At 33.4% G+C, this 24,268-nt stretch overlaps 3 protein-coding genes across 3 annotated transcripts; 2 read left to right on the forward strand and 1 right to left on the reverse strand.

Annotated features, from left to right (window-relative positions):
• Nucleotides 1–637: 637 nt before the first annotated feature.
• Nucleotides 638–817, forward strand: LOTGIDRAFT_127398 (hypothetical protein; the record flags this gene model as incomplete). Its single annotated transcript, XM_009063314.1, has 1 exon — nucleotides 638–817. A coding segment is annotated over one exon (180 nt), but the record flags the coding sequence as incomplete, so codon positions are not given.
• A 5,201-nt stretch (nucleotides 818–6,018) lies between these two features.
• LOTGIDRAFT_234917 (hypothetical protein) lies at nucleotides 6,019–12,261 on the forward strand. Its single transcript, XM_009063315.1, has 3 exons — nucleotides 6,019–6,303; nucleotides 9,716–9,862; nucleotides 10,900–12,261. The coding sequence occupies exons 1-3, from the start codon at nucleotides 6,093–6,095 to the stop codon at nucleotides 11,049–11,051; spliced, it is 510 nt and encodes a 169-aa protein (XP_009061563.1). The 5' UTR covers nucleotides 6,019–6,092; the 3' UTR covers nucleotides 11,052–12,261.
• A 1,916-nt stretch (nucleotides 12,262–14,177) lies between these two features.
• LOTGIDRAFT_234918 (hypothetical protein) lies at nucleotides 14,178–20,738 on the reverse strand (the record flags this gene model as incomplete). The annotated part of the gene is made up of 9 exons (XM_009063316.1): nucleotides 20,164–20,738; nucleotides 19,654–19,817; nucleotides 19,251–19,362; nucleotides 18,107–18,243; nucleotides 17,397–17,478; nucleotides 16,961–17,118; nucleotides 16,278–16,434; nucleotides 15,819–15,914; nucleotides 14,178–14,273 (listed from the first exon to the last, which is right to left on the reverse strand). The coding sequence occupies exons 1-9, from the start codon at nucleotides 20,650–20,652 to the stop codon at nucleotides 14,178–14,180; spliced, it is 1,491 nt and encodes a 496-aa protein (XP_009061564.1). The 5' UTR covers nucleotides 20,653–20,738.
• Between the last annotated feature and the right edge of the window lie 3,530 nt (nucleotides 20,739–24,268).

Consider the following 24,268-nt stretch of genomic DNA (forward strand, 5'->3'; position numbering starts at 1 on the left):
TTTAATATCTGAAAATTTATCACGATTTGATGCAAATAACTTATTCAAATTTTATGCAAAAACTATGCAATTTTACATCAAAACAACAACATTTTTATGGTATCGCTGGGAAATCTCAACGTATTCCTGATCGTATCTTGTTTAGATAAAGTAAGTATTGTCTTTCTAAGTAAGTACATGTGTTGTTATACTAATGAAGTAACTATTGCCATAGTTGTTTGTATGGTCACATTGGTTACAGTCAGTATTGTCATACTAATAAAATAAATATTGTCATAGTAACTATTGTCATAGTTGTTTAAGTAAGCATTATCATATTGGTTGTTTAAGTCAGAATTGCAATTTGGGTTAAAGTAAGTATTGCATTGGTCGAAGTAAGTATTGTCATAGTTGTTTAGTTAATAGTGTAATATTGGTTACAGTAAGTATTGTCATACTATCAAATATTATTGGTTACAGTGTTAATAGTGTAATATTGGTTACAGTCAGTATTGTCATACTATCAAATATTATGGTTACAGTGTTAATAGTGTAATATTTGTTACAGTAAGTATTGCCATACTAATAAATTTAGTAACTATTGTCATATATATTTAGTTGATATTGTAATATGGGTCAGTATTGCCATACTGGTTAAAGTAAGTATTTCAATATTGGTATAAGTAAGTATTACAATATTGGTATAAGTAAGTATTGTCATATTGGTATAAGTAAGTATTGTCATATTGGTATAAGTAAGTATTGTAATATTGGTATAAGTAAGTATCGTCATATTGGTATAAGTAAGTATTGTCATATGGGTATAAGTAAGTATTGAAATATTGGTATAAGTAAGTATCGTCATATTGGTATAAGTAAGTATTGTCATATTGGTATAAGTAAGTATTGTAATATTTATTAAAGTAAGTATTGTCATGTTGGTATAAGTAAGTATCGTCATATTGGTCTTAGTAATTATTGTCATATTGGTATAAGTAAGTATTGTCATATTCATTGGTATAAGTAAATATTGTCATATTGGTCTAAGTAAGTATTATCATATTGGTATAAGTAATTATTGTCATATTGGTCTAAGTAAGTATTGTCATATTGGTCTAAGTAAGTATTGTCATATTGGTATAAGTAATTATTGTCATATTGGTCTAAGTAAGTATTGTCATATTGGTATAAGTAAGTATTGTCATATTGGTATAAGTAAGTATTGGCATAATGGTATAAGTAAGTATTGGCATATTGATTGAAATAAGTATTGCAATATTGATTAAAATGTTATATTGATTAAAGTAAGTATTGTAATATTGATTAAAGTAAGTGATTAAAGTAAGTATTGTCATATTTGTAACAGTAAGTAGGCCTATCATTTTACTCGTAACAATAAGTATTGACATATTTGTAACGGTATGAATTTTCATATTTGTAACAGTATGTATTATCCTACTCGTAATATTGTCAAAGTAACTATTGTCATATTCGTATTAATAAGAGTGTAAATATTGTTATGTCGTTTACGTCGAGTGTCATATTATTCAAAACAAGTATTGCTCCCGACAATACAATTTTAACAGAGATGATTTCAATTTCCCAATTTCGATTGTTAATTTTTTCTTTTCATTGGCAGCAATATTCTTCAATCTCAATTTATTCTCTGTGTTTTTCATAAGATGAGCTTTCGGCTTAAAATAAATTATAAACTTCTAAACTTCTCACACATAGCTTTTATCTTCGCAATTGGAAAACTTTTCGATCGACTTCACGATTTCATTGATAAATACAATAATCTTGTATCTTTCATGATATCAAATTTGCTCAACGATGAGTTTACTCCGTGATAACTAATAACAGATCTAAGAGTTCTGATAGGCCCCGTATATTTACGCTAGCACAGTTACTTCCCTTGATATATGGAATTTGTTGAGTGACATAGCCTAATTCAGTGAGTTATATATTTAGAAACAACGGGGTAACGTTATACAGGTGGCTCTCGTTATATGATATAAAAATACATGTCATGTTTGTGAGCAGCCTCATCAACAACGAGACTTATTTTAACGTTATTGTCAGTCAGTATCAGAGAATTCCAGTCCTTTTTTTTTTTATATCTGTTGACATCTCTATTTTACAAGATATTTATATTTATAATTGTATAATAACCATAGAGTAATATATCTATTATAACTCAATGATAATAACCTAGTTAATTTGCAAATAATTCATTCATAAGGGGAGGCAATCAAAGATAGTGAAAAAGATTAAGACAATACACGTTTCCTCCGGTTCTCTCTTAAACTTTTTAATGCACACTTTCTAATTTTATAAATGAAATCGTTTATTTGACTATATCATTGGTTGAACATAGTACATTTGCCCATATTGCATTATTAAATACTTTGTCTCTGAAATTTCTAGATTAATTCTTAAAGATGGGTTTCCTTATTTTCTAGTGTCAAATTAGGTAAACTAATTGATTAATTAGTGTTTCTAATGAATTATCATGTATTCTTAATCATATCATTATGTTCTTATTGCATAGAAATAAGAGTTTTAACCAATCATAAATGTCCATGTATGTCAATTCTGGATAAACAAAAAAAGACTTTTTGACCTTTCTTGATCGGTCACTCATTGGAATTCTGCTGGTAATTTTCTTTAGCAAATTGTGATTTAATTATGGACATGTGACACAAACTGGTATTTTTCCAAGTCATTAGAACACTTCTACTTTCTATTCATATAAGTATTAGCATTTTCATTTTCATAAATGAAAATAAGGGAACTCATCTTTAAATGAGAGATTAATGATATGTATTTAGCCCTATACGCCTACATGGAATATAATGTAGCTTATGACTGAATTAGTTACTATTCTGAATAGGCTAGATGTTGTTCCGATCCTTTAACACATAGATTGTATATGACGTAATGTTCTACTACAGCTGGTATTTGGAAAGACAATTTACAAATTTGTTTTTTTATAATAGACACGACTTATAAATCAGGGAGGTATATTAATATAATGTACATTATATCCCAAGGCTATGTGAAATCACTTAAAGATGACAATGATGCAAGTGTTTACTGTAGGTTAGTCGAGTGCATGTATTTCTAGAGCAAACCAACACCCACGCGCATAACTATTTATATTGAATCTTCGTCGAAATATCAACATCGGTCTGAATATAGTACACAACTCTTACAGTTTGATATATTAACATACATTCTGTATTGGCCTATTTCAAGTATTTACATTTCGTTTAACAGTAGACATCAATTCACTATTAGTTTAGAGTTGGTATAAATATCTATAAAGTTTACTATACAAGCATTAATTTGAAATAAATGGAATAAAAGAATTAGCAAGTTTATTTTGCCTTTTATTCTGTCCCTTTAAAATATATTGTTAGACACACTGAGGGCTTCCTAGTATCTATCATTAGATTGGAACCATAACCTGACCATTTAAACGGTAAAATTGGACCTTCATTTTGTACATTACAGTTACCATAAAATTCTCTGTAAAACTGTATGACCTATTAACAGTTTTTATTTGGCAAACATTCTTTTAATTTGCATCATTTTTCGCGACTACCAACTTATACACCATATTTGGTTTTCTTTTGCAAGATCGTAACCATTGAGGCAGGTGTAGATATGAAGATGATGATGTAATAGATTATAAATTAAGAGTAAACATATCACGTTGTTAAATTGTTTTCAAGGTTTCTCTGACATGAAAACATACACCGCCAGAGACATACACCACCTCTCATCAGATGATGTTCGAATGGAAGAACAACAATAACATCACGAATTCACTATCTCTGGCGGGAATCGTGTACTTTTGAGGCATAATTAGGTCTAGGTCTAGATTTCAGGTTTACTGGATGGTCGAACATTTTCAAAATGGAACATATATATTCAAGTTTAATGCATTTTTCCAATTATCGCATGTACGTACATGTTTTGATGATGGACCATTCGTGCGTATACTTAAGATACAATCAGGCGTTTGTGGGTATTTATTATATATGGCATAACTCACACGATGTTCATTGACCATCTCCACAGAAGTTAGTTCCATTAAATCCTCTATGGTGATTAGTACAAGGCGATTTAGATAGCGCCATCACGACTGCTTCTGATTATAGGAGATGGTGTAATATGCCCCTCGTTATCAGTGACGTTTCTATAAATAAGGTGGATGGGAAGAGGGTCTAGCAGGAACCATTATTGAAGTATCAATGGAGCTTACAGGCCTTTCATTTCTATGTAAATTGATCAAACGTTTGAATGTGGGAACAACTGGTATTTCTATAAGCCATTAGGGGCAAGTGACGTTTGTATGAATCTTTAAAGGAGGGGATGGGGAGAGGGGTGTGTTGGAGCGAGTACCCAATCTCGCATTATGGCTTTTCGCTGTTTATGTTCCTATTATTTCATCAAGAATGCTGGGTATCGGACTTCAATGCTGAGAAGAGAAAAATAACAGCATTGGTATACAACAACATGCTAACGAAATTTCTGACTTTGCATTTACATTTACAGTCCATTTTCTTATACAATCAAGCCTTGTTTCTCCGCCATTAGAATGATGTTATCGGCAGTGCGGTTGGAGTTTTTACACCTACCGTACAGAGGTTAAGAAAAATTAATCATACCAAATAATATCATCCAGTACAGTAAACTATAAACTAGAATCGATTGTATGAAACGTGGCATAATAACATCATCATTATTATGATGAATATGTTGAGTACCCATTGTTTATTATAGTCTGATAGGCCATATAGCATACTGGAAGTCACATCTACAAAATTAACTACGGGTCATGCTGCCTTCATTAAAATAAGAATATTACCATCTTTTGAATTCACGGCAGTGGTATTAAAGTATAAATGAAAAGCACGAAACGAGTCTAACATGATGCAAGTTTGAGTAATTAGCAGCAATTTGCAGTGTCTCAGAGAAATCTTACATTTGAAGTCAGCAAACCAGTTTGACTTTCCACTTTATACTGTAATTATGTCATTTTAGACTGATTTAACCGTTTATAAAGTCGAGAGATAAGATCACAACTTTTTGTGGCAAAACCGGAAGTAGTATTTTTGGCACTTGTAATTAGCAATATCCATACCAGAACAGATTTTTGTTTGGTCTGCCGAACCGGAAGTATATTCATCAAACACAAAGGCACATTTCTTTACAGGGCACAATCTAATATTTGATATGATACGTACAGATCAGCTGGTATTTCTGAAATCCCATTTCAGCAAATCAGTTCTAAGGCTAAATTATTATTCCTGTACTTATCTGACATACAACCTTTGAATATTAAAGTGGTTAAAGAATAAACACTGTGGTATTTAGGTAATTATCAATAAGCCTGTATACTGATAATTTAAAGTAGCCCTGTCTGAAAATTTGACATTTTCCAGAAACAAAAACCGCTGAATTGGTTATAAATTACATCCATGTGTTCTTCAACAGCAAAGCCAGCAAAGTTCAGAAGACCCATGGAGATGGAATTTTCTGTTAATTCAAAATAGTTGATATGGTTTATTAGTGTGTGTTTATTTGAAAACCTGCTTCCGGATGCCGATCTTTAGATTCGTATAAGTTAAAAAATTTAAATCCAAGTTTATAAAATAAAAAATTGAGTAAAATGTGCCACACCCCAGTTGAAATGAGTCAATTAACAATAAGTTGATTCAGTTGTACAATGATAACAGGAAGACTCGTCAACTTGCGAGAATGTCGGTACAAGTGGTGATATATAAATACAAATAACGCCTTCAAAATCTATTTTTAGAATGCATTTGGTACCGCAGTAAATGATTTACCGTGCCATGAAATCAACACTTATTTCCTACTACAGTAGTAACACGCCAAAACTAAATTTGACTTCAGAAGGGTTAACCTTAGTAACCATGGCAATGACTGGGTTCGGTACCTGTTCTTTAATCTGATTGGTTAATTCCGCGTGGAGTAGAAACTTGTTAAACAGACTGGTACAAAGTTGGTGATCAAGCAACCGGCGTCCTGAGTGAAGCGCGATTGGTTTTGATTAGAGATTCCGTGGACTTAATTTTGCCAAAATGGCTTCACTGAGAAGTGCCTCTACCTGGCTGAAAGTGGCCTTTGCTTGTTTGATTATTGCTGTAATTTTGTTCATAGTTGCATTCGCCACCTCGGCCTGGGTATCTTATCATTACCGAAATGATTACCAATCTATTGGATTATGGAAAGGCAGACACTGTACTGGAAACTTTTGTACCGAAGGAAGATTTAGGTTTTCATTTAACTATGGTAAGATTTCTATTAATATTCATAGTTTTATTGTAGCAATTCATCATTACTTTTGTCTGGGACACGAGTCTGGACCAGCAGTAATCGGTAATTCATTACAGACACAGTGGGAAATATATCAATTAAAAACATCACTTGGACAGTGGCATACACACATACAGATGCTCCATTTGACGATTTGAATTATTGGTGGAGTACTATACTGTACTCCAAGACCAACGTATATTAGATAAATGTATTTTGTAATGTAATACATCTAAGTGAAGTATGACTCAAATTAAAAACTGTAATTGGATTGACTTGTTTGGTCAGATTGCGACTTGTTCTGTTGAAGAGCTGTGATATGAATAATGTATACTGTATCTGAAACTCGTTATTCTGTAGGTAACAAGAGTTAAAAAGTCATTCTTTGAATTTAGTTGACTGTGTAGTTAAAAATCTATTCATTGAAATTACATGTGCCCGTGTATTAAATTTTCATTTTAAATCTCTAGTCTTTGAATTAAGTTGACTGCGCAGTTGATATCTATTGGGGTTAAATTGAAATTATTATTGCATATGTATTTAAATGTTCATTTTATATGCATAACCATATCGTTATGATAATAACAAGATTTATGATATCTAGTAATATCTGGCCTTAAAGACTTGTATCGCATAAATTTCTGCAAAATAAGCATTTTTATATGAGTATTATCTTATATAATATAATCAGCAAATAAGTGTAACACACTGAAAAAAGATAGAATTGTGCAGTTCACTTTGAGTTTCAAACGGGCTCTACTACTTATAAGGTTTTGTTTTGTACAGATCTAACACTGTCTAAAATCTAAGTCTAAAATACATCAATAAAGCAGTATTTGACAAACCAACAACTACCAATCCTGTGCAGACAAATCCAGACTGGTGATTAACGCCAGTCCAATTAATCATCTGGACACGCCTGTAATGTCGTTATAAAATTCCCTTTACACTCAACCCAGCCCTTCAACTTCCCATCTGGAATAAGTTTGATGTATTTCTCACGACTAAAGCTGTGTATTTAGCTTGAGCTAGTGGAATGTCAGTAGTTGAAATGTGATACTGACGATAGGTTTTTGAGTTTCAGGTAGTTGATGATCTTACAGTGCAGTAGATCGTGTAATCTATGGGAACTTGGCTGTAAACTGTTTAAAATACACCATTAGTTCGACTTAAATATATATAGACCCAAATTTTGTTTAGCTTTTTTTCTGTTGGGATTCTACCATCTGATGAATCTGAAATCGAAACGATATATTTTATCTGTATATCAATGAATAAAGTATTTTTTCACAAGTATGTATAGTTCATATAATAAACAGTGAATCATAACAACCAGTGAATGGTTTATGTATGAACTATTTCCGCCTATTTCAGAATGATCTTCCGTACTAAACGTGAAACATTCACCCAGGCAAATACTTTATAATCAATGAGCTCATTGACTTAACACAATTAAGAAATTAGCACAAACAATCAGGGGTATTATCGCTGCCTTTAGTATGACTAAAAACCGAATTGCTGTATCCATGTTAGGAAGGTGCTAGATGGTTACTTGTAAAATTCGAGGGTAATGAGTCGAAATGACTATCACAGGTGGTTTTGTTCTGACTATGAAAGTTTTCAGTAGACAGAATGAACCTAAATTTAAGTTGTTCAGAAGTTTAGAATGTTAATAAAGGTCGAATAGGTAACTTGATACGTGTCTGATTTAAACTAGGTACTGAAGTAGTCGAACGAGTACTGATAGTAGCTGTAAGTTGTTTAGTATGCAGTCCATTTACTACCAAAAATAGAGTATTCTGTACTGCCCATGGTTCAGTGACTATAATTAGTTGGTATGTCTACTGTAAACAATATGTCATCAGGTCTTTACATTGCAATAAATCTGCCCAATTAAAGTTTCAAAATAAAGTTCTGCCCTAATGTTTGACCAGTATCATATTACATACATACACATCTTTATGACCTCTCTTACAATAACTTTTCTTATTGGCGTATGAATAGACTTCGCCTATGGACCCCACTGAGGCCCCCCCACCCCACCCCCTAAGTGGGCCACAGACCCCACGCTGCGACTGTCGCTTCATTCGGTATGAATGTATGTCCATAATGAGTTGCTGTTTCTGTCTAAATGTATTTTACTGTAATATAAAACACTTTTATACCTCGGGGACCCATCGACCATCTATGGCGCTTCAGCAATTTCAGTCATGAAAAGCAGCGATTTAGTTCATTTACTTACTTACCCTATTTTAGACTGCTAATTTTATGAGCACAGATTTGAAGATTTGGATGCATTTCCTACAAGAACTTATTCATAAAAATATTACCGGGTACTGTCAAATTATGAGTAACAATCTATTTATCTGAATAAATACGTTAGCCTCCAAACTTTTTATATGGTTTTGAAATGCTAAAACTTTGCAACTTTTTAAAAATTGCAAAATTTGATCACATATAAAAGTGTGTTTCTATAGTGGTTAGATTTGTTTGTTGATATTCCTGATTGATAGGATTCTGATTTCTGAAATTTTCACGACTATCTTCTTTTCAAAGAACAGAGTTTTGCTTAAGAGAACCAAAATTTCAAAATTAATCTAGTGAAGCAGGGCTCTATACTAAATTTAGAACATGAAATGTAATACCAGGGTGCCAAAAACAGGTCAAGTTATAGTACCTTCTTAGTGAGGTATTATCAATTGGTGACAAGGTGCAATATAAATTTGTATCATATCTGTCAAAGAGTAATGAACCATCACATTCCAGTTTTGGATGTAATGGCCGCCAAGTGGTAGTAAAAGTTAGGACTGTATGTTGCTATTACTTACATTGGATGTACACATATGTTTCACAGCATATACTACAACATGTATCTTGTTTATTTATTAATCTGCTCTGATAAACATATATTTGTAGATGTCATGGGTTGTTGGTGATCTTTGTAAAATATGTGATGTTTACAATTGATGTTATCACTGTGGTGCCCAATGACAATCTAATCATGCAGTAGTAGACACACAATTAATTAGAACTACAACCCTTTTCCGTTAAATATACATAAAAGGAACTGGCCGATAGATCGAAATTGATGTGGTGTTGATAGGACAAATGTCTTTGGTCACTGAAGTATTCATTACAGCAGAAACGAACTTTGGTACAGCTCCCACGAAATCCCGTAACATTCTTTTTAAAAGTCACAAAAACACATACGTCAGATGGTGGTTTCATAAACATTAGTTAACCATATATTTATATTTATGCCATTATTTTTAGATATACCATCAACGATGATGTAGTTTGTTACATGAATGTAATGATACGAACCTCGAAACGTCCTCACCCTTATTTTTCAATGATCTGCCAACTGTTATATGTTTATACATTTCAGATTTCCACCATGCTGTCCAGGCTTTGGAATGTTTAGGATTAATTTTCATCCTCCTATCTCTTGTTGTTCTTATATTATATATATTTGTTGATTCGTGTAGAAGAAGAAATGCTCTAATCGCCATTATTGTCTTCATTTTCTTATCCGGTAAGTAGCCATCTTTAAATATTTTGAGAGGGAAGCACCGCATGCTACTGGGTTACAAGGTCAACTTGTTGGTAGTTCTGACAACTAAACCCTTCCATAGTCAGTGTACCGTTGTTATAGGTTAATATCCTACTCCAATTCGATTACAGACTTCTTTATTTTTTCAAAGTCCATTTCATTTGGTACACCCATGCCGACAGAAAATTTTTTTTTATATATTTCCTGACTGGTACAAGCTAGACTACAAGATTTTCGATGATATTGTCGGTTTATGTACTTTTACCAAGAAAGTCAGTGCCGCAGTGGGCATTGGAAGGTCATTATGTTATGTTCCCGTACTGTACTCTTCTAGAGAAGAGCCGATTGATAGCTTCTCTCAATGGAGTAGAACAGTAATTTAACTACACTTTATAGAGTTGAACAAGGACAAACTTCTCTTAAGAAAACCATCGAACAGTATCGAAGCAGCTGCACCTCTTGTAGTTCTGGGGTTATGGGTATAGGTCCCTTTCTCCTTGTGATGTATTTCTTCTAAATTATGTTTTGTATTCTCAAAGGTAGACATGTTGTTAATACCAAACATATTCATTAAAACATATTTCAATTCATTCACAAAGGCGGGAAATGTCACCTCTTGGCCAGTAAATTATTTTTATAGTGCTATACTGTATAGTATTTAAGAGTTATGGCTTTGTAGAATGTCATAATGGTACCACGTGTTTCACCAAGGCTGATAAATGTCACGGGTTCGTTTGTATTTAATGTACAACATATGCATATCGTAAATTGTAAATAAACCAGAATACACGACTGGAGAATCTAAATCACAGATTTGTCAAAAAAGGTGATCAATCGGTACATCTAAATAATTATTCCGAACAGTACAGAACATGATTATTACACTCTGAAACCTCTGTAATGCTAATATTAGACTCTGACACCCCCAGAACATGATTATTAGACTCTTGACACCTCTAGCACATGATAAATTTTCTGAAAAACATATATTTATACAATGTGATTTTTTCTATTTTCAGTGTTCTTCATCGTTGTTGGTATTGCTGTCTGTGCTAGTAAATACGAAGATAGAGGATTCAGCATTGCATGGTCAATGGGATTGGCCATAGCGGCAGCCATCTTTGATTTTGTTGCTGGAGTTATGTGTGTGCTCCAAATTATCAACGTCTGAACAAACAACAACTCTATATAAATTTCAAGTGCCATCTCAATTTTCAGTCCAAATCTTAAACATGTATATCTTCTATTTATTTTGTTAATTATTCATTTGAAATTCTTTTACCTCAACCGCCAGGCTGTTGAATGGACTCAAATGTTCGAATGATATTCGAGCTTGGTCTATTTGTGAGGTGTTCAACTCATGAAATTTACTAATGTTTGAAGAAATGTCTTTTCTTGTATGGAAACTTGCATGGCTTTAAGTTACGTAATCATAAAATCGTTATTCTTATACCGACGAAGACACTAGTGTATACTGTTTTGAAACGAATGATTTCACTGTGATGTCACGTGAATGACGTTCTTATAAGTTTACCAAGTTTACCAAAAAGAAGATATAGTGATGGCAAAATACAGCATGTAAGACTAACAACATCATGATTCAGAACGTATTTAGCAACCTCAAAAGCTAAGCAAAATATTATTTTATATAGTTCTTTTAAGTTAAAGCTATCATGTTGGCTAAAAGGGGAGACATATGCTTTGTTTTTATGTCCTGTCCTTTTTCTCAATGATGGTAGTTTGAATATTTGTGTTTTTATTAGCATGTAGAATGAATCTAGGTAGAATTCAGAACGATTTAACCACATTTTGTATTTGAAATACTAATATTTTGTCTTTTGTTATACTAGTACATCTGGAACGGATTTCCTTGTAACTTAAAAGTTAAAGGAATTCTTTCCTTAAAGTTTAGACCTTGTTATAAGAAACATCTTAACTTTAGATTTATGAACCAAAACTATTGGTAAGAAATCTGCTGATTCTGGATTGATAACGACCAATCACAAAACTCAATACCACACAGTGAGCAGAATCTAAAGTTAAGATGTTTCTGACATCAAACTCGCTATTTTTACTATCTCAGGACGATTTCAGCAAGCCTGAATACAAATAATAACTCTTTTATAAGTCGAAAGCATCGACTTAAGACACCATGGAGCTCTTGCTTTACCTGCATTGTGTAAAGGATCCAACAAATCGAGTTGGATATGATGTTATTACAACTCAATGGTGTACATACATCAATTCACAGATGTCTCCGTAGTGAGTTTTCTGGGTATTTTTTCTAACAACTATAATGTTTTGTTGATATATAGCTGTTTCTATTTTCTATTTTAAGGTGTTTTTGTATGTTTTTTCTATATAAACTCATCTTCATAACTGTCTAGTTTTTTCCCCAATGATTGATGGTTATCTTAATTCAGTGAAGGCTCGGGAACAATACCTTTCGTTTCTGATATAAGTACAAACCAAATCTCAAGAATGAGGCTAGATCACACCTACATGAATTCATGTTCCTTGTTTAAAAAGGAATTCTTATTCAGAGGGTATCATCTATAGAGTTATAATATTATTTAACTTTTTGGAGTTACTCTGAATTACAACAAGTACTTGTTATAGCTACTCACTGTGTAGGACTTGCAAGGTACTATTTTGAAGACGTATAGTGAGAGTTTTTGAGAAGACCAAAATCAGATTAGCCGTCGTCATTTTAATTGGTTAAATCTCTAACGATTTTTTATTGTAGATGAACTGAGTGAAAGTCATTGGCCAATAGCCTATTCGTGATCTCTTTAAGTGAATGTAAGTATTTTAATATCTCATGACCCGGCGTGACCCAGTATAATAGCTGTAAATCACGAGTATGTCACTCCGTCAGTAGGTCAATGATAAGATGAAAAGGTACATATCAAATGTAAATTTCAAATATCAATGAAAATTTAAAACAGAGCTTTTTCGGCATTCTCATCCTTCGGGAACCCCTGATCTATTTCGAAGAGTACAGTACTGCACATAACCAGCAACCAAACGTCTTGTAGACAATAAATATCGCTTGCAAAAGCAAAATATCTATTTGTGGTATGGTGACACGTGAACCCAGCACAACACAACTGAGTTCACATATTATTATAGCAAGTTGTATGGTTGTTAATAACCAGATAGTTACAGAATGCATGTGTATTAGAAAATAGTCGTATCTCTTACATATTTTCAACAGAAGATATAAATATAGCAAGTTTAGGATAATTTGGCAAGATTACAAACTTTCACTGTATACATTATTTACACGCATTATAAATATGCTGAAACGTTATATTTTATATTATCATACATAACTGCAGATATATCTTACTGGAATTCTTCCACAACGAATGTTTACCCTGCCAAAATAATTTCTCATAATCTGACGGGCTGACGTGCGTATAGCCAACATGGTTTGTAATAATGGCCACCTAAACTCAAATCGGACCACATTGATGAAAATCATAAATCAAATGAGCATCAGCAAATGTGGAAGGCCACAATTTGTTTGACAGGGTTTTCAGTGCATGTATGCATAATGCATAATGTGAATAAGTTAAAGCAAAATTGGTGGCAATCCGTCACTTCTGCATCACTGCCATTATGAAGTTAAGAAATTTTACTTCCCCAGTCATGACATATTGAGTAATCTCTGTACACATCAAATAAACGCGATCCACGAAGGAAAACTACCTTTATGTCTGATAATTAGCCACACAAGAACTGACTCTATCCACTTATAAACAGCCTCTCCCCCTTTTATTAACTGACAGCTTGAAATATGAGTTTCATGGACAATAAAATTTTAAATAAATAAATGTGATGAATCAAATAAGCAAAGTGAACAATTAAAAGTGAATAATTAAAACTCATATTTCTATGTATATAAAATGAAATAACATATTGGGCTTAATTATTATAACAAATCGGCCTAAACACAATCTTTCATCATCAAAAACCCAAAATCGCCCAGGAAAACGGCTTTAATTCAGAAACCTGCTTCCAAACGCAATACAGTCAGAATCTCCGAAAGAGTTTAAATGTGAGAATATCTCACGTTGATCTTTGCAAGGCAAAGATAAAAAAACTGAATGGTATAAAAGGCGCGAAATGTAGAGATTACCTACAATGCAACCAATGAAAATCAACTTAAAAACAACCAATAGCAGATTACGATTCAAAACATATTATCATCAAACCTTTTTATGAAATATATGAAAATATCCATGAACCAATATGGTTCAACAAAATTAACAATGATATCATCACTGAATCATTAACAGGAATAACATGTCATCATATCTTCAAAACTTTCTGGCTTCTTGATAATCCTCCATGTTGACCCACTAACTAATATTTCTGCTGCTCGTCCCTGAAATGTAAATTATAACTGAATTATATAACGTCAGAAGTATACAGCTTATCTTTGTTAAAACGTGTATTTACTCATAGAAAAGTAAGTAATCCGTGTTTTATGAACCTCGTTTGGTTTTGTTCATTATCTAAACCAAGCATTTATATACCGAAGAGATTTTGAATCCAATGATATATGACTATTCTCAGATCATGGATTGTCAGTGGAGTAATGCACAGAAAAAAGTGATTTCAGGTTGGGTTTAATCTGATTAATATAATGATAATAGTCATAATTATTATAAAGCAAATGCCACAGAAATACAAGGGCCTCATTATTGGAATGATAAATATTTTCTTTTCCTCTAGAACACACAGTGGATAACTTTGGATTAAATGTAAGTTATGTGAAGTTGAATTTGTTTTCTGACATGTAGGTCACGAATTAGAAATAGATTACACAGGCGTTTTAGAAAAAAAACTTCAGTAGTTAACATCATATCACCTTATCATTTCTCCTGAATGTATTTTGGCTAGCATCCAGAAATGAGGTCATAAATTGAAGCGGTTTCAAGGTAACATACTTAAAGAACTATGGTGGGTGAAGTGTACCGTTAGGTCAATTAATATGGTAGTATGTGATTAGCCTTAATATTTGAGGTATGTAAAGATTTTGGGGATCGGATGAAATAGTGTTTGCAATCAATACTAATTCTAACAATAATTGGATATAGAGTCAGTTATATGAAGGGAATTTTAATCAAAACCAACGACTTACATTTGGAAAACGGGATATTTTAACAGTCCACCAAGAAAAAAACAGAGTTGGGGAAGCAAGTCCTGAATATGCAACAATTTTATTAACATTATGGTTTTAACGAGCCAAGTCAGCCAAATTATCTACAAGTCGGCAAATTTAACCAGCCACCTGAACTGACTACTAGTAAGCTATATTTTAATGATGAAAGAAGTGGCATCACGAGAATAACCTTTTTAAATGTAACCTAATCTGAGAGGGAAGGAAAGGTGTAGCCTGTATAAAGAATATTAACACAGTCAGTCATATTAGTGGAGCCTGTAAATCAATATAATTGATAGTTTGTAGCTGTTGTTCATTCACGATCAAGCTTACATCACGATTTGGTATATATTACGATTTAGTTTACATCACTATTTAGTTTATATCACGATTTAGTTTACATCACGATTTAGTTTATATCACAATTTAGTTTATATCGCGATTTAGTTTATATCACGATTTAGTTTACATCACGATTTAGTTTATATCACGATTTGCTGTAACACCTATTCATAATGCCTATGTAAATTCTAATATTGGCAGGATTTTTATTTTCGTAATTGCTCGTGATTCCCTTATATTCTGGAATTTTCATTCTCCATACGGCACCGAAACCGCTGTTGTTTCAGATTTCTCGTGGACATTATATTTTTCAGATTGTCTGGCTGGACAATAGTTTGCTCCATTGCAATGATGTGCCAGATTCAATCGGCCATGGACAAATTATTACCTTATTTTGCTAATAATGGTGAAAAAGAACTTTACCCTTAGATTATAGTTGGAAGCCATACTGTAACAATAAGCACCAACATCCCATATAGCTAGACCACACCCAACATGAGGCGTGTTTAAAAATCTCTCCTGAAACAAAATAAAACGAAAACATACCAAAAAACGTGACAAAAATAATGTAATAAAACCTGCATCTTTATAAAGGAAAGGATAGTATTCCAAATACGAAGATCACTCTGAATGGCTCAGAAAAGAGTGTACTAATGGGAAAGAGTGGGGTTGTCTTTGAAACTCAACCAAATGACACAGATAACGAGGAAATGGTTATCGACACGAGATACAGAAATTTCCAAGAAAATATCCAAGATGCAATCAGGTAGAGAAGAACTCAATAACTTAACCCTTCACTGGACTGTATCGCTTGGTTCTCAATTAAAAGAAAGCCTTTCACTTATACAAAATATTTAGGAGGACTATAAGGAATAAGTTTACCTTTCCAAGGAAATCGGCTGATTCACAAACGGGACCGACAACATTGTACAGATAGCGTCTTGAGTGTCGGGAAGGTTCTATTAGATCTATATGATGATAAGATCCATATAAACTTGGTCTGATTACTTCAGTCATAGAACCAGTAGTTATAATGAACCTAGAATAATACAAAAATACACATCTGAGATCCAAGTCTGTGTGATCTCTCCCAAAAGGCATGCTGGCTGGTATCAAGTGTTCCAGAAGAGTGACCATGTAGTGCTACCAATAAAAGTCCCTATTTTACAGAGAAATCATAAGGCTAAAATACCCTTATTTTCCTCATCAGGTGAATAATTTAAAGCTTTGGCCATAAATTGGCTCACAATGTCAAGCTATTAAGAATTTAGTTTTATAACTTGACTGCATTAGCTACAATTCTTGTATCATGGAATGCAGCTTTTTGATTGGATTGTATGCAAGCGAATACAACCAATCAGAGCCTTTGACATAAAGATTGTTTATATTTTGGCATATATTTATACAGAGTTTCTATTGAGGCCTCTGTTTGGCTGTTTTCGTTTGCGTACAATCCAATCAAACCGCTGCATTTACAACCATCCGGAACATAAGAAAGGTGGCTATTGCAGTCAAGGTTTAAGATGAAGTTCGTAATAACTTGCTTCACAGCACGATATCCTTACCTAATATTACCGCTCTCCTTACAGCCCAGAACAGTGGACAATAACACCGCCGTATTGCCAACTATAGAACGACCAGGCTCTACTATAATGTCAAAAGATTTATCAAAATTTACTTCCTTTAATTCTCCAATTAAATCACCGGGATTCGGAAAATGTTCCTGAAAAAGATTGGGATTTTGAATCAATGTTGCTGTTAATGTTGAATAGCACAAAGTAATCTTAACATTCGAAGTATTACCATTAGATATACAGCAAAATAAGACTCGTAGGCGCGGCCTTTATCTCATTATTCTATCTCAATCCATTAGATTATCACTTGCAGGATGGACTTTATTTATCATGAGAGTCAAAAGGAAATGTAAGATGTAGTATAAGGCAGTTTGGGAATATCCATCAGGCGAGGAAAGACATTAAAAAACGTTAGAGTGTTACAAACCTTATTCAAGCTTTCTGGAAGATCTACATTCAATTCTGATTCGCCAGCTCTTAGGGTGTTCAACCAATGTGATCGGGTACATCTGAAATTAGGCGATAGAATAATTTATAACCATATGAACAAAAAAAAACATCAATCTCAGAAAATACCTTTCGTTCGTTCTACATATACTAGAATTGATTCCCTAAAGACTGAAAATGGTTTATCTTGGATCGAATGACATCCTGGCAATAGAATTCAGCTTAATATCATGGCAAAAAAAAAGATCTACATTCAATTCTGATTCGCCAGCTCTTAGGGTGTTCAACCAATGTGATCGGGTACATCTGAAATTAGGCGATAGAATAATTTATAACCATATGAACAAAAAAAAACATCAATCTCAGAAAATACCTTTCGTTCGTTCTACATATACTAGAATTGATTCCCTAATGACTGAAAATGGTTTATCTTGGATCGAATGACATCCTGGCAATAGAATTCAGCTTAATATCATGGCAATCTAGAACATAGAAATACTTGGCTATTTTCGTTTCATCCCTTCACGTCCCGTCAAAATCGAACACTGATTAGCAAACTTACAGGCAACTTTGAGATGCCAAGCAGGCATTTTATCTGTGGTCATAATGTAGGGTCCCTAAGAAAAGAAAAAAACTGAACAGAAAGCCAAGACGGAAACGAAGCAAATGTGGATAGTACAAATGCCTCACTCTTTGTTACTGTAAGACTGGTGAACGTTGCTCATCTGAGCTGCAATTCCATTTCTCCCACTTACAGATTTGATCCAGGTATTCACAGCTTCTAATTGGCTATCAGTCTCATGGTGACAGGATTTGGTATCATCACCCTGCAAGTGATAAAAAATATATGCATTGGCTATGTAGATACTCCGATGGGTATGCCGAGTTGTTGAACACCCGCGGCGGTACCTCTTTAAATACTAAACACTAATAAAGTTAAACACTATTTGATTATGATACTATCATTACTGACATCATCTTTGACGAAGATGAGAGTGTCGTTACTGACGATTATGACGATGCCACCATTAACAATGATAATGCCACCACTGACAACGGATCTTATAATATTGCCCCTGGTGATAATGATTATGATTCTACCACTGACATAATAATAATGCTGCCACCACTGACGTTGATGTTGATAATACGTCCACTAACGTTGATGTTGATAACATCACCACTGACAATGATGTTGATAATACTACCACTGACAATAATGGTGATGATACTACCACTGACATTAATGGTGATAATACCACCACTAACGATGATGGTGATAATACTACCACTAACGATGATGTTTATAATACAACCACTGACAATAATGGTGATAATACCACCACTAACGTTGATAGTGGTAATACCACCACTGACAATAATGGTGATAATACCACCACTAACGATGATGGTGATAATACTACCACTGACAATAATGGTGATAATACCACCACTGACGATGATGGTGATAATACCACCAATAACGTTGATAGTGATAATACTACCACTGACAATAATGGTGATGATACCACCACTGACAATAATGGTGATAATACCACCACTAACGATGATGGTGATAATACCACCACTAACGTTGATAGTGATAATACCACCACTGACAATAATGGTGATAATGCCACCACTGACAATAATGGTGATAATATCACCACTGACGATGATGTTTATAATACAACCACTGACAATAATGGTGATAATACCACCACTAACGTTGATACTGTTAATACAACCACTGACAATAATGGTGATAATACCACCACTGACGATGATGTTTATAATACAACCACTGACAATAATGGTGATAATGCTTACTTACTCTAGTATAGTAATCTATATTCAGTCCTCCACCAATATTGATACATTTGAGATTCACAAAGGGCAATTTATTTAAATCTACTGCAAGGTTCTTCAGATTATTCATACATAACCTAGAAAGAATTCTCAGTGTTGTCATGCACATCTAGATATCAGCATAAGGACATTTGACAAAATACCAAGAAATTACCCAATGTTTGGCGTGTTTCTTACCACGAACGTGCATTTTACATTAAGAAATTTAAATGGGAATGAGTTAGGCAAGCATGTTCTGGTGGAAGCAAGTGCACAACAAGAGATATCCAACTGTAATAATAGAGATGACCTGTTTCCAGATATCTGTCATGTCGATGAGATTGGAACGTTCTGTAAAGAATTTCGGGATATATTGAAGCAGTTCCTACCTAATGGCAACAAGATCTTCTATAGTTGACCCCAGATGACAATGTAATCCAACTACGTTTATATAAGTTGTATTTTTAACTATATCTAGAATATTATCAAGTTGATCTTCATCAATACCAAATTTAGATCCCGCCATGCCTGTACTGACATATGGATGTACATTCTGAAAGAAAATGGACATATTGAGCTGATCTCAATCTAAACAGAAGCGTTACACCGATATTCAGCAATGATCAGAGAAGTATACCGAATTTAGATCTGCTCAGAATTGGGATGTTTTCTCACATGTGTTGAAGCGTATGCCATCATTTGAAGGAATGCCTAGTCAATTATCAGATTTGATGGGATGTGTTTCAAACTATTCAGAAAAAGGTCCAAAACCTCAAAACTGTTGAAGGATTTTCACTTTTGGAAAGTTGCAGACATTTACTGTATGCCCCGGACAGAAATAAGGAAAAGTTTAACAGGCCAAAATTGTATATAAAATACTTTTGTGTAATGTTACTTACTACATCGATATTTAGATTTATCCGCAGCAAAATATTGGCCTCGACCTTCAACTCGTGACAAACTTGTATTGCCTGCCGTAAATCAAAATCACTGTCTACATTAATCAAACATCCGGATTTCACCGCGAGGGTGGTTTCCCATCGCGTTTTACCATTACCATTCAATAGGATCTTCTTTGGATCAAATCCCAATTTCAGAGCCAGTCTCAACTCATTCCCACTAACAAGAGTCAGAGAACAGCCTGCGTCCTTAATGATCTTGAGTAATTCTGGATTAGAATTGGCTTTAATGGAATAATTCACTGTGGTCTGATTCGGTATTTGTCCTAAGGCATCTTTATATGCCTTGATGTTGTCTTCGAGCTGTTGCTGACTGTAAATAAACACTGGAGATGCTGACTCTGAATAACACTGCTCTAACTTAGTCTGTATATCCTTTAATTTGACATCCTCACAATGTAGATAGTTATTCCTGAATGTAAAAGCCATTTGACATTATTTGATTAATAAATGGCAAGTACACTGAATATATACTATATGTTATGTCACATGAATATAGGAGACCAAACCATACGACTTGTCTATAGTTATAACGTTTTAATACTATAAACCGAACAGAATGGACTTAAGGTTACAAAAAATTATAATTCTTTAAGATGGATTCCCACATTAATATATTACGTAAAGTGTTCGATCACATTTTTTTTAATAAATTGACTGTGGTCCTATGTTATAACGACACGCCCACTTGCTTTCAGATTGAAGAAATTCTGCCATTGTAATGAACTAATGTAATAATGTTTGTTTCGCTTTTTTATTGGAGTGGACTTAATTACTTGTCGTCCGTCATCTGACGAAATTATTATGCAACACACGTTCCCAGTTCTGTAAATATTCAACCAATCAAGTATCCTGTTCAATGAACTATTTACCCACATCACAGTGTCATTTCTGTGTTATTCATTGTAAAACAATTTGTTATTTTGATTGGTAAGAATAAATCTAGACAAAATTTAGATGCAACGATGTGAAGAATCACATTAGATCGTAGATGTCTAGCATGTAGAATTTGGTTTTGTACCAGATTGCCTTAAATTTCGTAATAATCCTAAAAACTTTCGTAAAAACACGGAGATTCAACTTTAAAGCTGACCTAAAAATATTTACTGATAAGCGGTATATCAAACACCACTTATAGGGTACAATTACTGTTTATTGTAAATAGACCGTTATAGAGTGATGAAATGTAGCTGAACATTGCGTCAACTATTTATAATCGCTATAAGCACCAATGAATTCATTGTATTCATATTATTTATGACTCGGTAATTGCTCTTTATGAAACTATTCCAGGCAAGAATGTTACCTAAAAGTGGCACATTTAGCCCATTTATAATGCAAATATTCTTTACTCTACTTATTTAATCTGTAAATCCTTGAATTCAATAGTATTGAAATTGGTAAGCTGAGGTGTAGATCCAGTACTCCTTTATAATCTTATTTAGGCGTAAGTTCCCGTTGTATAGATTTGAGAACTGTAGCGTTTTGTAAGAGGCTTCCTTTTATAATCTTACTGTAGAGGCACTGGACCGAGTGTGGGTTCTATGTATGTAATTATGTCAAGGAAAAATACATTTGTGAGCAACTGTTTGAGTACTGTATGTAAATATAGGCTTTAGAAGTGCTAGAAATGTACAAAAATCCCGTTTTGAAAAACATGGTGCATTTGTCCTTGTAAATTGTAGGTATCTGATTAGTCATACTCGTTATCGCTCAATTTTTATCATTAAGTATGAGTTCTTCCGTTTGCATAAGATTATAAGTTATAAAGTTCATTTAAAGTCTTTAATATGTTTTTATACATTTCATATTGTAAATATAACTTTAGGTTGCACCTGTGATACCGTTTGTTTAACTGGGTGAAAATAGGAACATCAAAACAAAATAATAATATAATACAATATATATATATATAGGCCTATGCCTATCACAAAATTTGGAGGACAGCCAACAGCTTAACAATGTGGATCAAAGGACACATCAAAATTTTGAACTTTGGGGGAAGGGGGAATATTTGGCGCGTGAGCTCTGTGCAACATTAATGTAGAATACGTTTCTGCTTTAAAACATTTATCTCATAACCTAATTTAATGTTTCTATTATTATAAGTATATGTATCTTGTCATAAAATCTTTCCACTAAGTTTCCCAATAAATGTATCAAACACATAATCTTTCCACTAAATTTCCAATAATTGTTTCGGGTTGAATCGAAATCTTCATGAAAGTGAGGCGATAAGTAAAATCGACATATTTTTTATTTACAAATTATCAATTCAAGGGATGTAACTCTTCATTTAAATTTAATCTGAGTAGAAAGTAGGAAAGTTTAAGAGAGGTAATTAGTCACGTACAATCGTCTTTATAATCACTTAATTAGCATAAAGACAGGACTCCTGTAAAAACAAAGAAGTATACAAAAAAAACAAAACAATAATAACGGGTTGGTACTTGAAGGGAAAGATTCACCATTTGTTTGACCAATCGTACCTTGGTCCCAGAAACAGGAAGTTAAGCTGATCAATAATAGTGCTCACTGCTCAACGTCAAAATTTGAGCCTTTATTTCCATGTGTGTCCATTATAATTATCTGAAAGTACGGAGTAAGTTAAAAAAAAAAATAGTATGTTGAGTTGTCACTAGATGATTCTATAAGTTTACACTAGTTTTTGTTTTGCCTCTCTATTTTATGTTTAGTATTGTGATTGGCAGGTGTTGTTAAAGACAGAGTATGCTTACTCTTCTTGACAATTGGTGATACTTTTCATTATAAAATGCTTCCTCATTTTTATGGGTGTAATATTTTTTTATCATTAAAATAACTTTTCTGAGCAGTTTCCTCCCTTGAGAAGTGTTAAAATTAGATAAAAATATGTTCATCAGTTACCTCCCTTGAACTAATAAAATTGAACAGTCCAATGTCACTGTTTTGTTTTTTACAATACATTTCATGTTCTATTTTAAATGGTTTTTACCTGACAATTTGTTGTGAATGTTGAGTAACAATGACGGGTGTAGCGCCAGGCAGGGTATTCTTTTAGACACCGTTTTACATTATGAAATACTGATCACTTGTGATTGATATACATACTCATGTCAAAAGTTCATTAGCTTCTACCGATGATTTGCCACTGTTATTTTGTATTTTGTGCTTCGTTTTGCGGATTGAATAGTTATCGATACAGAAATAATAAGTGGAATATATTCAAGTAAGATGTATATTTGAAGAGGATTATGCGATTTTCGCACAGTGCTCGTATTTCTGAAGGCTATTAGTATTTACATAAACACGTATTCAAGACCCAAACCAAATGGTGAACCATGACCTTTAAAAAGAAGTATGTTCCAGGGAAGTGTGAAGTCCTTAGTATTGAAATGATATCGACATGTATTGTGGTAAGTACAGGAAAACGTTAATAACAGGTATTGACACATTTACACATCTATAACTGGGTGAGGTTGGCCTACATTGGCAATATGTCTTAAACTATAAGGCCTATATACATGTAGGTCTACTACAGCAAACAATGTAAAGGACTCTTACTGCCAGTGAACAATCTACAGGTTTGAAATAGCTCACTTGTCATGTTATGTTCTTTCTCTTCATGTATCTTTTTAAGAAAACTGAACCACACCTTGAAAAATTGTGCCCAATGGCAGTTTACTGGGGTTAGACTTAGTTCATATCGTGACTAGAAAGATTTTCAATGATGCTTAATAGTAATTTAATTACTTTTGAATATTGAAATGTAATGATTTATTTTCTATATAGTATTATCCCAGAGATTGAGTCAAAACGCTGGGAAAGATCTCTAAAGAAACAAGAATTATCTCCCTTGAACCAAAGCAAGGATGTCTATGTTAGTCAATGCTCCGTTAATAAGAAGTGGGAGGAGGACCAGGTAGCTTTTGATGTTCCAGACGAGCTTAGTGCAAGGTAGTTGTATGTTGAAATTTGATGAGATATTTCTAAAGCAGGGGTATTCAGCCCTTTTCTTCCTGTTACCCCTTTCAGGATCATTGATGAAAATGAATCCTATGAATCC

Source organism: Lottia gigantea, assembly GCF_000327385.1.
Source record: "Lottia gigantea unplaced genomic scaffold LOTGIsca_57, whole genome shotgun sequence".
NCBI classification, from domain to species: domain Eukaryota; kingdom Metazoa; phylum Mollusca; class Gastropoda; family Lottiidae; genus Lottia; species Lottia gigantea.